Consider the following 14,390-nt stretch of genomic DNA (forward strand, 5'->3'; position numbering starts at 1 on the left):
ACAATGTTAGAAGTGTTGAGATCAATATTGTTAGTAATATTTAATATCCCTACTATATATGCATGTATATTTAGTGCAGTTTTTCTTTGTCCAAATCAAAGGTTAAGTGATAATGTGATAACTTTATTTTCAAGGCAAAAGGAACATCACTTAAAGTTGAAACTTGAAAAGGAAATAATTTTCTAGCTAATTTATTTTCTAGCACCTCACTGCCTCAGAAACATTTTAATAAATATTTAATTAAAAAAGTTGCAAACATAGCTATTTGTACTTTGTTGGTTATTTGTGAACAGCTATTAAAAACATCTCTTGTTGTGTTTCCTACAGCCCATCCCGGCACCCCCAGGTCAGCGCTGTGTGGAGGTAGAGGGCTACTGGGTGTCCCAGGGGGAGATGGAGCCAGCTCTAGACCCCAGCTACATCCTTACCCCCTCAGTCAAGCTCAACCTTCGCGACCTCGCCCGAGTCGTATCTACAGGGTAGGAAAACTGTCCCCCCAGTTTGACCCCGGCCCCAAAATCAATGGGTTCATTTATCAGTGTCAAAACGTTCAGTTCGACACAGCCAATTCAATCAGTTCAGAATGCATCAGAGTGCATCAGGATAAAAATGTGGCTGGACTGAGTTCCCCTGCAGTCGATTGACCTGTCGCACTCCAAACGATTACTTTTTATGCTCCTATTTGGTTTCTGTTGAGGACAGCTGACATCCTGATCTCATAAGAGCATTAGTTTGGTCTCCTGCTGATGTTGCTGAGGACCAATGTTCATGTCACTGTCACTGTTCATCCAAAAGCTGATGGTTGGATTTGAAGTCAGGGCTCTGCAGGCCAGTCAAGTTTTTCTACACCAATCTCTGAAAACCATTTCCATACAGAGCTGGCTTTGTGCAAAGGGTTAACTGTCATGTTTAAACAGAAAAGAGACAAATACAAGCTGTCAGCGAAAAGACCGTTGTCTGGAATATCATCATATGCTGTAGTATTAAGACTCACCTTTACTGGAACCACAAGACATATGATCTGTGACGTGTTGCATTATCCTGCTGGAAGTAGCGATTAGAAGATGGTCAGCTGGGGCCACAAAGGGATTGGATGTTGCATAGACAGCAACAATGATAGACTGTGGCATCCAATCAATTTTTTCCATGTCCCTAAATGGGAAGTCTCCTCTCTGGTCAGCAAGGAACCAGGGTTCAGGTGGAGCCTGACCGCTATGTATTGTGGGGCGATGATGCTGATACCACATTTAGGGAGTGAAAAAAATCGTATCTCTACACAATTCTTCCTGAGATCAAACCCTTATGACAAAGAAATGTAATTGAGGCTTGATGTTTTACAGACAAACCATAAACCTTGATATAAATAACTTATATAAAGACAATACAACCAAATATATAGAACTTGAATCAAGAAAAAAAACATATTTTTAAATGTAAAATGTAGACATGCACATTGTTCTGCATTGTTCTGTAAAATCAAAATTTTTAAATCCACAAATGCAGATCATAATATGTCTGTGAAAGGCTCATTTCAGCCGATAAATCAGTCGAGCTCAAGTACCAACTAGATATATCTGGGCTCTCCTCCATGTAGAGCACTGGCTCTGGAATCAAACTGGACTCTGTCCTTTAACAAAGTTTCCATCATTAATGCAGTGTACAAAACAAAAACTTTTGATTTGAGGATTGTTTGGGATGGGACTGCCTATCCCCCTAAGGCTCAACATCTGTCTGGACGGCTTTTACTGTGAAAATATCTGTCTAGGAAGTGCTGAGTTTCAGTGATGATACAATCATTTGACCATTTGTTGATATGTATGTAATTATCTTGTCATAAACAATATAGGGATAAATATTGAATATTAGCACTTTATCGTTTTGCTCATTTGCTTTTGACAACACACTCTTCCATAACACACCACTCAATAGCCGTTTAGTTTATTTTGGCCCAGTCAGGTTACAACATCAGTCTACACTGAGCTCATGACTAATCAGTACCCTGTCCTCCCATCTCCCATCTCTCTCTCTCTCTCTCTCTCTCTCTCTCTCTCTCTCCTAATGTGTTGGCATCACAGGAATCACCCAGTGCTGATCCAGGGAGAGACATCTGTGGGGAAGACCAGCCTGATTTGCTGGCTGGCCGCAGCCTCAGGGAACCAGTGTGTGCGAATCAACAACCACGAGCACACCGACATCCAGGAGTACATAGGCTGCTACTCATCAGATGACAAGGGCAAGCTGATGTTCAAAGAGGGTACGAGCACTCATGCAGCCGCCAACTGTGGCAGACGTTTACGCTGTCACAGATATGTCACACACTCACACAGGCAGTTCATATCAAATATATTTATTTTAGACCTTTTATATTTCAAACCTTTTCATCCAGGTGAGATATGATAAAAATCAAAACTCTAATAAGAATAACTTGAATTTTAGAAGAGAAATTGAACAATGACGTCAAAGAAATTGGTCAAATACGTATGATTTTTTTAAATTAAAAGGTTCCGGAGACCTGGAACAGTTGTGTAACCATCATATTTAAGCTCCGTCAGACTTGTTTTTATAATATAAATAATAATCTTCAGTTGTATTTTTTATTACAATAATGTTACAAGCCGAGCCTGAGGGTACGCTGAAAGCTAAATGTAAATCTGACTGGCTACTGGCTTGTATGGCAGTACGATGAAAGCATCATTACCTCCTTTTTAAACTGAACATCTGAAACATCAAATAGCAACATAATCCTAACTAATCACTGGAGGTACCATTGAAAACACAGAGGTCATATTGTCAGTATTTTATATTTAAGAGAATGGAGACCTGAACTGTAGTTTTCATAGGATGATAACTAAGGGCTGCAACCAACAAATTGCTCATAGTTTCTTTATCGATGCGTTTTGGTTGATAAAATCAATCTGAATTTCTGAAAGCCCAAGGGGATATAATCAAACGTCTTGTCATGTCCGAGCAATAGTTAAACCTCATTGTAATATTTGTCCCTAAAAAAAGCCGGAAAGTTTCCCGTTTGACATTTTCTGCATTCGTAAAATCTGATATGCTTGAAAAATTGTGGTTATACCAAAGAATTGGAGCTGAGAGGGGGTAGACAAATTATTAAAGAAATGTAAGTATTATCTAAGTATTTAGAAATGAATTTTCATGGGATTTGTTGACTATATAAAAAATGGTAAATGGTCTGTATTTATATATCACTTTTTTAGTCTTAATGACCACTCAAGGCTCCTCACAGAACAGTCCTGACAATTATCCATTCACACACATATTCATGTAGTGGATATGTGTGCAGCACTTTCTCTCATACACTGCCGGCACAAACGGGGACAAGGGTTCAATATATCTTGCCCAAGGACAAGTCTGCACACAAAATGGGACTGAGCATGGGATTTAACTACCAACCGTCTGGTTTGTGGACGACCCGCTCTGTCTCCTGAGCCACAGCTGCCCTCAATTGTATAGTAACACCAAACCTATCCCCTAAAAGTTCAATGGTAAGATTAAGGTGAACGGGATGTATTGGCAGAAATTGAATATTAAATAATCCTAGTGATGGTTTCACTAGTGTGTTTCATCTAAATTGTAAGAATTGTTGTTTTCTTCCCCCTGGAATGGGCCCTTTTATATTTAAATAAATTATATTTACATCGGAAAAGGGTCCACTGTACGGAGGCCACCATGTTTTTTTACAGTCGTATAAACTGACAACTGAAGGTTACCACAGGTTCTCTTTCATGTTTGGAAGGGGAGGGTGAGGTGAGGGGTATTCAGCTGCAACATGCAACTTCACCACTAGATGTCACTACATTCTACACTCTGAACCTTTAAAACATAGATTTATCAATTACAATGAACAATATCTTATTCATAATTAATCTTGAATAGTGACAGAAATGATTATTTTGTCTTAATCAAACCAAAGTGTGAATAAGGGGTGCCTGCTAGCTTACCTGGTATATCTGGCGGTCATATAGAGACACTTGAGCCCTCCTGCAGCAGCTGCAAGTTTTGCTGCATGTCTTCCCCAATCTCTCTCCTCATTTCATGCTAACCCTGTCCTACCAATGAAGGCAAAAATGATCATACAAATATCTTTAAAAAAACTATTACATCAGCCTCCGGTACGCATAGTGTATTCCATTTGTATAAACCTTCCACTGTTACAAACTGTGGCAGCATTATCCCATGTCTACTACCACCATCCCAGACTAAAATGTTGCTTGTATTTGCCTCAGGCGTTCTGCTTGATGCCATGAGGAAAGGCTACTGGATCATCCTCGATGAGCTGAACCTCGCCCCCACCGATGTCCTGGAGGCTCTCAACAGACTCCTGGACGACAACAGGGAGCTGTTTGTGGCTGAGACACAGGAAGTCATCAAGGCGCACCCCAGATTCAAGCTGTTTGCTACCCAGAATCCCCCTGGTCTCTACGGTGGTAGAAAGGTATACCATTTATTCAGCTTCGGAATAATTATCTGATCGTCTGAAAAACTGTACATAAGCATCTTGAAAGTTGTATTTATTGATATAATTGAATTATGGTATATACAGCTCAGTGAATGTTTAAAAAAAAATGCTTCTCAGTGTCAAAAAGAATCTGAAATATTTACTAACTTCTCCTTCCAACCTCCAGGTGCTCTCCAGGGCTTTCAGGAACCGCTTTGTGGAGCTGCACTTTGATGAGCTGCCCAGTGGAGAGCTGGAGACCATTCTCAACCAGAGGTGCGGCTTGCCTCCATCCTACTGCAGCAAGCTGGTCAAGGTCATGCTACACCTTCAGGTAACAGTATATTCCTAAATGTCATTGTTGGACTGCCTGTCTACCTCTCTGATCAATTTATTATTATTACCTATCTTCTTTGGGATGTTCCTGCCTGCATGTGTTAAATGCGTCTCCCCCATCCAGTCTTTACGCAGGCGATCCTCTGTGTTTGCGGGGAAACATGGCTTCATCACCCTCAGAGACCTGTTCCGGTGGGCAGATCGTTACAGGCTGGAGGAGCCGGCAGAGGCCTCTCAGGACTGGCTGCAGCATTTGGCAGATGACGGTGAGGTTTCTCTGACTTTTCTGTCTGATTACCTGTCGATGCCTGTGCTCCACTCAAATGCTAAATGAAGCTGTTTTCATCACCGCCAGGGTACATGCTGCTGGCAGGGCGCGTCAGGAAGCCGGAGGAAGAGGCCATCATCCTGTCCATCCTGGAGAAGCACTTCAAGAGGACGGTGAACCCTGAAACCCTGTTCTCTCAGCAACAGGTGACCAGCCAGTTCAGTGAGTACAACTCTTCACTACAGCACGATACTGTGCTCCACAGCCACCTCACCCTGTCACACCAGACTACATTACTGCAGCTGTTACAATATATATACTGGAACACTATTTAAAGTTAGTTTCAATAATAGCATTTTTAATTACTGAAACCAAAACTTTGTACATGGACATAGAGCTTAGAACTATGTTCTAAATTGAGGTATTTAAAGTACACTGTATCATCAACCAAACGAGCAGGTTTTATTTGGAACAACATGTTGGTGTCTGTCGTTGGCTCAAAAGATTTTGAATCCCTCTACTACTGTAAAGAGACAATGTAATGTTTGAATAACAGCCTGAAAACAAAAGCTCCTATGGTCAGTTCAGTAGCTTTTAGGGCTTTGGTGCTACAGCCTCACTGGGTCCAGTTTAATCAGTATCTTACAGCTGCTAATGGTAGCAACTGTAGGTGAGCTTTGTATAGGTATAACTGTGTAAGTAATTGGTATGTTCAAAGTTGAGGATGCACTGATAATAAATGTCTTGGTGTAATTTGCTGTACAATTTTCATGTTCTGTCATCTCTAATGTTTGAGTGAAGATATCGCAACACATTTTTCCTCTTGATTATTTCACTTCTCTCACTTTTGTTTTTGCTGATTATTTAGATTTGTAAATATAAAAGTCAAAGTAAAAGCACAATGTTCATTTTGTTGCTGTAATGCTTTATATTGAGCTGAATTACAGAGCTTTTATTTTGGAAATTTGTTAACTTGGGTCTTAAGACTGTGTCGATTTCTTGACAGACCTGTGAAATAGCCCACATGCAAGTTAATAAATATAAAGCTATACAAGGCACACACGAGTAATAAGGCAAATACAGTTTCATTTTATGAAAAACATTGACCATAAAATCTTCACAGCAGATAAACCAGATAGGATGAATGCAAAGTTTTCTAACTTCACTCTGCGCCATAGACTGTTTATAAAAATAATAATTCAAGAAATATCAGTCTGTCTGGCATGTGTAGAATGGTCACTGCACTAGTACTGATAAATAGCACAATAATTCAGTTATTAGCTAGGATTCTGATTTTCCTACAGGTAATTAGCTTAACCTAGAAGTCTTTGAAAGTAAATTGCATGTTGACAACAGACTCAACTGAAAATCAGAGCAGAGATTGGAGCATGTTGATCGTCTGATAAACACAGTTTGATGTTGTCTTGATGCTCTGATCGCCAGGTCCCTTCATCGACAGCATTGCTGGAGTCCCCGAGGAGTTCCGCCATGTGGTGTGGACATACAGCATGAGGAGACTGGCTGTGCTTGTCGGACGTGCACTTCGATTCGGCGAGTCTGTCCTGCTCGTAGGAGACACCGGGTAAGAAATACTTGTGAATAATAATGTATAATATATATGGAAATCAGAAACTTGGACATGAGGTGAAAGCAAAGCAAACTGCAAGTCCAACTTCTGCAATAAAATAAAAAAATATTTGATTTCCTTTGTAAATATAATGCTAAAAAATCTTTACCCCTCACTACCAGATGTGGAAAGACAACAATCTGCCAGCTGTTTGCTGCTTTGGTTGGACAGAAGTTTTATTCCGTCAATTGTCACCAGCACATGGAGACGTCTGACTTCTTGGGAGGCCTGCGACCTGTCAGACACACACATCAGGTACTGACATGGATACAAGATAACCTTATCTCTGAAACTTACTGTCATATTTGTAGAAATATAGAAAGGACAGCAAACCTGAAAGATTGAATGTAATTTAATATAAATAAATGAATGTAATATTAACTTAATTCACAACCTGAATTGTCTCTCTCACAAGAAACATGATTAATATATAAATTCAACACTCTTCATGCTCAGTTTGGCAAATTCAATTTGAAATGAAAGGATGAATACTGCCAAGTCTCGGCTTTGATTTGAGTAGCTTCTTGTCACTATAGAAAGAACCCGGTGATAAATGCAGCCCTATTAGTTTAGTTTTTAAAAGTAAGTGTACGTCAAGGGGATAGTTCACAGAAAAATGAAAATTCACTCATTACTCACTCACATCACTTTAAGTCTAAAAGTCTAGAATCATCATATTTCATATTTAGTATAAAATCCTGTGCATTGATTGACTGAAGTCTTTGACAGACGTCCCAGACACTTTGAATTTTCCCTGGTGATTCTCTGTCAGAGCTTCACTGCAGCCTCTTTCAGCTCTCGCTTATTATTGGATGTCTCTATCTTGAGTCTGGTTTTTAGTAACCAACTGTGATGTGGTGATTTACTTTGCAAGTCAAAAATATTCCACCTCTTCACCCTGAAAAGCGTTTTGGTTGAATGCTTCTGTTAACCACTCACTGGAGAATAACTAAATGATTGTGTGTGTAGCCGGATGGTGAAGACTGCAGGCTGTTTCAGTGGCACGATGGCCCCTTGGTGCTGGCCATGAAGGAGGGCGGGGTGTTCCTCATGGATGAGATCTCCCTGGCTGACGACTCAGTGCTGGAAAGACTGAACAGGTACACACACACACTCACAGACACACACACACAACCAATCATTATAATCATTATTTGCCTTATTTGTATTTACCTATTTCTACCTTTATACATGTACATTACAGAAGGTAGTCTTGTTAGGATCAAGTCTCTTTTTTTTTAATGCAGCCAGTCACATTTGTAATTCATAAGGTGGGGTGGACCGTGTAAATGTCAAATTTCATTGCATTCAGTCTACAGTAGTTGTTGAGATAATGGAAGGTCAATAAGGCTTGTAGGCAGCACAGTGCACTTGTTTGACACTTTTAACCCCAATCCCCAAATAATCCCTTCAAAACACAAATCTGCAAAGCCCCTGACGATGTGTTTTTTGTTTGCAGTGTTCTGGAGACAGAGAAGTCCCTGGTGTTGGCAGAGAAGGGCAGTGGGGACAATGACGACGTGGAGCTGATCAGAGCAGTTGCACATTTCCGTCTGGTTGCCACCATGAACCCTGGAGGAGACTTTGGCAAGAAGGAGGTAAGAAAAAAAAAAAAAGAAGAAGAATATATTCACTTTGATGTCCAAGGTGTTTGGGATGAAGGAGGCAGCAACAGCAGAAAAGTAAAACTGCCTTTAAAATGCTCAAATACTGAAATGCTTGTGAATGCAGTTGCGAATTTGAAACTTGGATGTTTTAAAACGTATGAATGTGTTTTAAGAGAAACCTGATAAAACTAGTCACAGGCCAAGTCTGATTATTGTGCTTGTCTGTTTTCGCACAGCTGTCTCCTGCTCTCAGGAACCGTTTTACAGAGATCTGGTGTCCTCAGAGCAACAGTCGCAGCGACATGGTTCAGATCATCCAACACAACCTGCGCTCTGGCCTCTCACTGGATGGTAAAGTAGTTTGGAGATGAAACAAGTTTTACGTACAATCAGCTCCTAAAGTTTTATATTTAAAATGAAAACATGAAACATATCACTGATGTTGTTTCCTTTCCTGTCTGAATCAAATCTAGGCTGCGACATCGCAGAGCTGATGCTGGACTTCATCGATTGGCTGACTCAGCAGGACTTCGGCCGGCGTTGCATCCTTAGCGTCAGAGACATCCTGTCATGGGTACACTTCCTCAACGTTGTGTGTGAGCGGGATGAGGATGGCTTCATGACCATGGGAGCGCTGGAAGACGAAGAAGAAGCAGAGTGGGACCTCAGACTGGACACTGTCACTGCCTTCATCCACGCAGCATGTCTGGTCTACATAGATGGCATCGGCTCTGGTAAGCCGAGGTTTTGACTTTACTTCCACTGAAAGTTTGTCTCTGAATGGACTTGTGTAGGGAATGTGGTCTGAGTCTCCAATCTCTTGCAGGAACCACAGTGTCCAGTGCAGACAGCGCCCTCCTCGCTCGCCGGCTGTGCATGAGCTTCCTGCAGCAGCGGCTGAGTAAGATGACAAAGCTGGATCAAGAGATGCTGGACGCCCTGAGGGTCTATGACAGCAGCCTGCCACGGAAACCGCAGTGTGGAGAGGACTTCTTTGGCATTGACCCCTTCTACATTGCTTTAGGTGTGGACTTAGTTTTATTTATTAAAAAGATGCAGTTTTTTTCCAGGATGTGAACCATATGTCATGTAATGTTTTTTTACATGACATAATTAACTGGACATTGATTTACTGGTTTCAGACCAGTTGAAAGGAAACTGGATTAAGAAAGAATTCATTATTTAAAAAAAACATTCCATGTAAAGGTAAAGTGTCACTGGGTGCAGCGTACCTGCTAACGTGTATTTTCTTCAAATGAAATGAAAATATCAATCTCAAGTGGCAGACTTCGGAAAAATGTAATGGTTACAACAGTGAAACCACATTAAACTGCCAATCAGACTTAACATGGAAAAACCATGTTTACTTCAAGTTTCTTGAACATCATGTCTGGAGTTAATTTTCCCTTCTTGTGACTAAATCAAATTGCTCATTAATCCATATGTCCACCCAGGGCCTCAGACTGAGAGTCGCTCCCTGGAAGATTACGCCATAGCAGCAGGCACTACTGCGATGAACGCCCAGAGGCTTCTGCGGACGCTAAAGCTTCAGCGGCCTGTGCTGCTGGAGGGAGCTCCTGGTGTGGGAAAAACCAGCCTGGTGTCAGCTCTGGCAAAGGCTTCTGGGAACCACCTGGTCCGAATCAACCTGTCAGAGCAAACAGTAAGTCTTCATGTGAATATTCAGAGGCTCCTAACTGTGCTTCAAAATGAACTCTACTGAGTAACAATCTCTGATGCTAATGATGTGTACTTTCTGGCAGGATGTCACCGATTTGTTTGGGACAGATCTCCCAGTGGAGGGAGGCAAAGGAGGAGAATTTGCGTGGCGTGATGGCCCCCTGCTGGCTGCTTTGAAGGCAGGCCACTGGGTTGTCCTGGATGAGGTACGCTTATTCTTTTTTATAAATTTGTACACCAGCTTTTTTTTTTGCAGACGATCATGAAATACATAATAATCTGATGATGTATTCTGGGTTTTTTAACATACTTGCTTTGTTCCCTACTATGAAAGCTGAACCTGGCCTCTCAGTCGGTGTTGGAGGGTCTGAACGCCTGCTTTGATCACAGAGCAGAGATCTATATTCCCGAGCTTGGCATGAGCTTCCAGGTTCAGCACGAGAAGACCAAGATCTTCGGCTGCCAGAATCCCTTCACTCAAGGTGGTGGCCGTAAAGGACTGCCCAAGTCCTTCCTCAACAGATTCACACAGGTAAGAAACAGTCGACAGGACTCCACCTACTTTTATTTACTTTGTGCTTGTACTTTTACTGAATTATTATCCTATTATCCATTCATCCAATTTTGCATTTTTATCATAATTTATAAAGGTATATTACCACTATAGGGTTTGGTGACAGTTCCATTGAGGTCACAAGGGAGACATGGCTTAGCCAGCAGCATAAAAAATTCTAAGCAATGCTATAGCTTCTAAAAAGACTGACGTGCTAAAGTAAGAACAGAAGCAACAAAAGCCTCAATAGTCTGTCCATAGACTTTATAAATACTTCTCAGTGTCATTTCACAAGTTTAAAATCCTATTGAACCTTATTGAAGGCCACAGAATATGTTGTGAAGTTAGCCCTAATGCATCATTGCTGCTCTTCCTGACGCTAATGATTTAACAGAGTAATGACACTGTCACTGTTAAGAAACCTGACTCACCCCTGTCTGTGTTCCCAGGTTTATGTTGACCAGCTCACCAGCAAAGACATGGAGTTCATAGCAGACTCCATTTTCCCCACCATCGATAAGGAAATCCTTGCTAAAATGGTGGACTTCAGTAACAGGGTATGTTTCTCTTCCCATTACTCTTTTACTCTATGTTGATTGGACGTGGGTGGGCTCGATTGGGCTGTTCCCATTGAAGCAAGAGGTTTAAAGGGCTCTTTCTCTCTCCCATAGCTTGTCCAGGAGGTGTCTGTGGAACGACGGTGGGGTCAGAAAGGAAGCCCCTGGGAGTTCAACCTGCGCGACATGTTCAGGTGGTGTCAGCTGATGCAGGCCGACCAGTCGCCGGGATTTTTCAGTCCAGGCCAACACGTGGCGTTGGTGTATGCTGATAGGATGAGAACAGAGGCTGACAAGGCTCAGGTATTCTCTTTCACCAACTTACTACCAACTTATCTAAGGGTCCGCAGATAAACACTATGTACTTTATCAATTTATTGATTAATTCAATTTGTTTTAAAAGTTTAATAGGATTTCATAATAATATTCAAAAGACTAGTTCCTGTTTTCTTCTGTTATATGTTCTGTTGTTTGTGGTTTTACTGTTGTTCTTGTTCACATGCATGAGTTGGTGAATTCTTCATTTTTACTAACATTAGTCCTTAAAGTCATGATGCATCTGTTACGTTCCTGCATTCGTGCACAACTCTAGCTTTGCTGCATTGGTTTGCCACCCTCTTTTTTTCTTTTCATTGTTCTGACTCAAAATTTGGAAAGCCTTTTCCACTGTTATATTATCTGAACTGTCTGTGTTCTCCTCTCAGGTACTGTGTGTGTTCAGGAAGGTGTTTGGGGAAGACTTTGAGCCGTACACCGGCTCCAGACAGTTCCACATCACTCCACTCAACCTGCAGGTGAATGCAAACACCAGAATCTGGCCCTTGTTCTCAACATAAAAATGGTTAACATTTTGTGAATAATTTTTGGTACTTCCTCTCTCGTGGATTGTAGGTGGGCTTTTCAGTCCTGCAGCGCAGCGGTGGAGCCCCTGTGGCCCTGGACCCCCCACTGTCCATCACGCACCAGGCCCTGCGGCCGCTTGAGTCCCTGATGAAGTGCGTGGAGATGGGCTGGATGACGATATTGGTCGGCCCCACAGCCAGCGGAAAGACCAGCCTGGTGAGACTGCTGGCCCTGCTGACAGGACACCGCCTCAGAGTTATGGCCATGAACAGCTCCATGGACACCACTGAGCTGCTGGGAGGCTTCGAACAGGTAACCAGGAAGTCAGGTTTACTATGTACCTCTTCACTGAAAGAGAAAACTACTTTAGACCACTACTCTTTTCCTCATTCCAGGTGGATATAATGCGACCCTGGCAACAAGTGCTGGAAAGCGTGGACTACATAGTTGCCATGGTAATAAGACGTGGCCTAATGTCACTGGATGTTGGCATCCAGGACACAGAGTTCCTGCTGCAGACGTGGGGCCTGTTCTGCAACTGGCTGAATGAGAAAGAGCTGCAAAAATCTGGGGGAACGGTCGACTCTGAGGCTCTGAACAAGCTGGAGGTCATCATCCTCCTCCTGCAGAAACTCAACACCAAACTCAAAGTGTTCACTGGTAAATACCAAGTACTGTTGGATAACAGGATACTGCCTGATAAAATAGAAAATGGGATACAATAATGAGTGTGATTCCACGCCTTTGTTATTCCTCCAGACATGTCCAAGCTGCAGATGGACTTCACGCTGCTGAAGGAACGTCTGGCCCAGCTGGAGGATGGCTGGACTAACGGGGGCTTTGAGTGGTTGGACGGTATGCTAGTCCAGGCCCTGCAGGCTGGGGATTGGCTGCTCATGGACAATGTTAACTTCTGCAGGTGAGGAAAGTCAGGTTGACTAATTTATTTGAAAATGTGAAACAATTTCTGGCTGGGTTTCACAAAGTGACCGACGATCTAGTTTTTGCTTTTTATGAGTTTAAATTACATGTCTGTGCTCTCTTTTGAGAAAGAATTTAGTGCCATGAAAAATAATATTCTATTGCATGTTTTTAGACAGGACAGCATCCACAATCTGTGCATAACCTTTCTTTCATTTGGCCAATCAGGCATTTTGATTTTGAAGCCTATTTGCACACTGATCTATTACTGACAGATGGTGACTCCCAACCTGTAAGATACTAAAAGCTTAACACAAGAACAACTCCAAACTTCAATGAGCAATCCATCTTATATACTACCAGTAAACTCACTTATTGCTAATGTGTTTTCTTGACATCTTGTACCTCATCTTGGCTTATTAAAGAAGCTGCCAAATGAATATCCATCAGGGAAAATTGCACTACTAACTATCAGTCACCAGGATGTGGTATAAACTTACCAGCGTTACCAGATCACAACAAATGTTGTGATCCGTCTATCTCCAGTTTAGCTTGTAAGCTACAGCCCTCATGTACGTGTTTTTACATACCTACTGGCTCAGCTGTCAATCAAATGCATACACTCAGAAGGGAACCTAAAGGAGAATTTTTGATGTATCCACAAATGCCAGTTTTTACAGTTTGTAAATCATTGTGATCATTTTTTACTTAAAAAATGCATGATTGGATCAATTGGACTTTTAGAGAAGCCTCAAGAAATCAATAATGTCAGTGGCCTAAAAAAGAGCCATTTGAGTTCATTGTGTGTTCTGTCCTTAGTGCCTCTGTCCTGGATCGCCTCAACGCTCTGCTGGAGCCTGGTGGATGCCTCACCATCAACGAACGCGGCGTCATAGACGGGAAGACGCCCCAAATCACCCCACATCCTAACTTCAGGTAGTACCAAAAAGTGCAAGCTAGTTGACTTCCTGTTGAAGTCATTGAATAAGCCAATGCTCAGGTTATGTGTGGGTTGTGCAGATTGTTCCTGACCATGGACCCTGTTCACGGGGAGCTCTCCAGAGCCATGAGGAACAGAGGGGTGGAGGTCTACATCCCAGGGGAACATGAGGGCGTCTGCTGGGACTCACTGGACCTGAAGACCCTGCTTCACACTGCTGGGGTGTCTGGGGACTGTGTGTGCGATCTGCTGATTGAAATACATAAAAGCATCAAATCTGCCATCTGGGGTAGGTACTGAATAGTGACAACAAATGAATGAACTGTCTGTCAGAGTTTAAAATAACACTGAAACGTCTTTCTTTCAGATTCCCCTGCCTCATCATTGGCCTCTCTCCTGCATGCGGGCACCCTGCTGTCCTGTCAGCTGCACAGAGGTGTGGATATACCCAGCGCCCTGCAGCACGCCTGTAGAGAGGCATACTCCCTGTGCCAGCGCACTACTGCCAACCAAAAGGTATCAACGCCTCATTTCCCATGCATTTTACCCTCTATGATATTTCTGCATCCCTCATCACATCTGCATCCCTCATCTGT

At 42.2% G+C, this 14,390-nt stretch overlaps 1 protein-coding gene across 1 annotated transcript in view; it reads left to right on the plus strand.

The window, feature by feature from the left end:
• The window catches only part of mdn1 (midasin AAA ATPase 1), a 57,669-nt gene that overhangs the window by 14,602 nt on the left and 28,677 nt on the right, over window positions 1–14,390 (plus strand). The window contains 25 exon segments of the mRNA XM_035143470.2: window positions 328–479; window positions 2,076–2,254; window positions 4,251–4,459; window positions 4,650–4,796; window positions 4,923–5,064; window positions 5,154–5,288; window positions 6,510–6,648; window positions 6,816–6,948; window positions 7,663–7,793; window positions 8,153–8,291; window positions 8,537–8,651; window positions 8,774–9,034; window positions 9,127–9,324; window positions 9,755–9,963; window positions 10,064–10,186; window positions 10,315–10,512; window positions 10,983–11,090; window positions 11,205–11,393; window positions 11,795–11,884; window positions 11,982–12,245; window positions 12,329–12,593; window positions 12,693–12,852; window positions 13,674–13,790; window positions 13,875–14,083; window positions 14,162–14,310. Of these exon segments, the coding sequence (XP_034999361.2) occupies window positions 328–479; window positions 2,076–2,254; window positions 4,251–4,459; window positions 4,650–4,796; window positions 4,923–5,064; window positions 5,154–5,288; window positions 6,510–6,648; window positions 6,816–6,948; window positions 7,663–7,793; window positions 8,153–8,291; window positions 8,537–8,651; window positions 8,774–9,034; window positions 9,127–9,324; window positions 9,755–9,963; window positions 10,064–10,186; window positions 10,315–10,512; window positions 10,983–11,090; window positions 11,205–11,393; window positions 11,795–11,884; window positions 11,982–12,245; window positions 12,329–12,593; window positions 12,693–12,852; window positions 13,674–13,790; window positions 13,875–14,083; window positions 14,162–14,310 (4,161 nt within the window).

The sequence above is a fragment of the Hippoglossus stenolepis genome, chromosome 20, assembly GCF_022539355.2.
Source record: "Hippoglossus stenolepis isolate QCI-W04-F060 chromosome 20, HSTE1.2, whole genome shotgun sequence".
NCBI classification, from domain to species: domain Eukaryota; kingdom Metazoa; phylum Chordata; class Actinopteri; order Pleuronectiformes; family Pleuronectidae; genus Hippoglossus; species Hippoglossus stenolepis.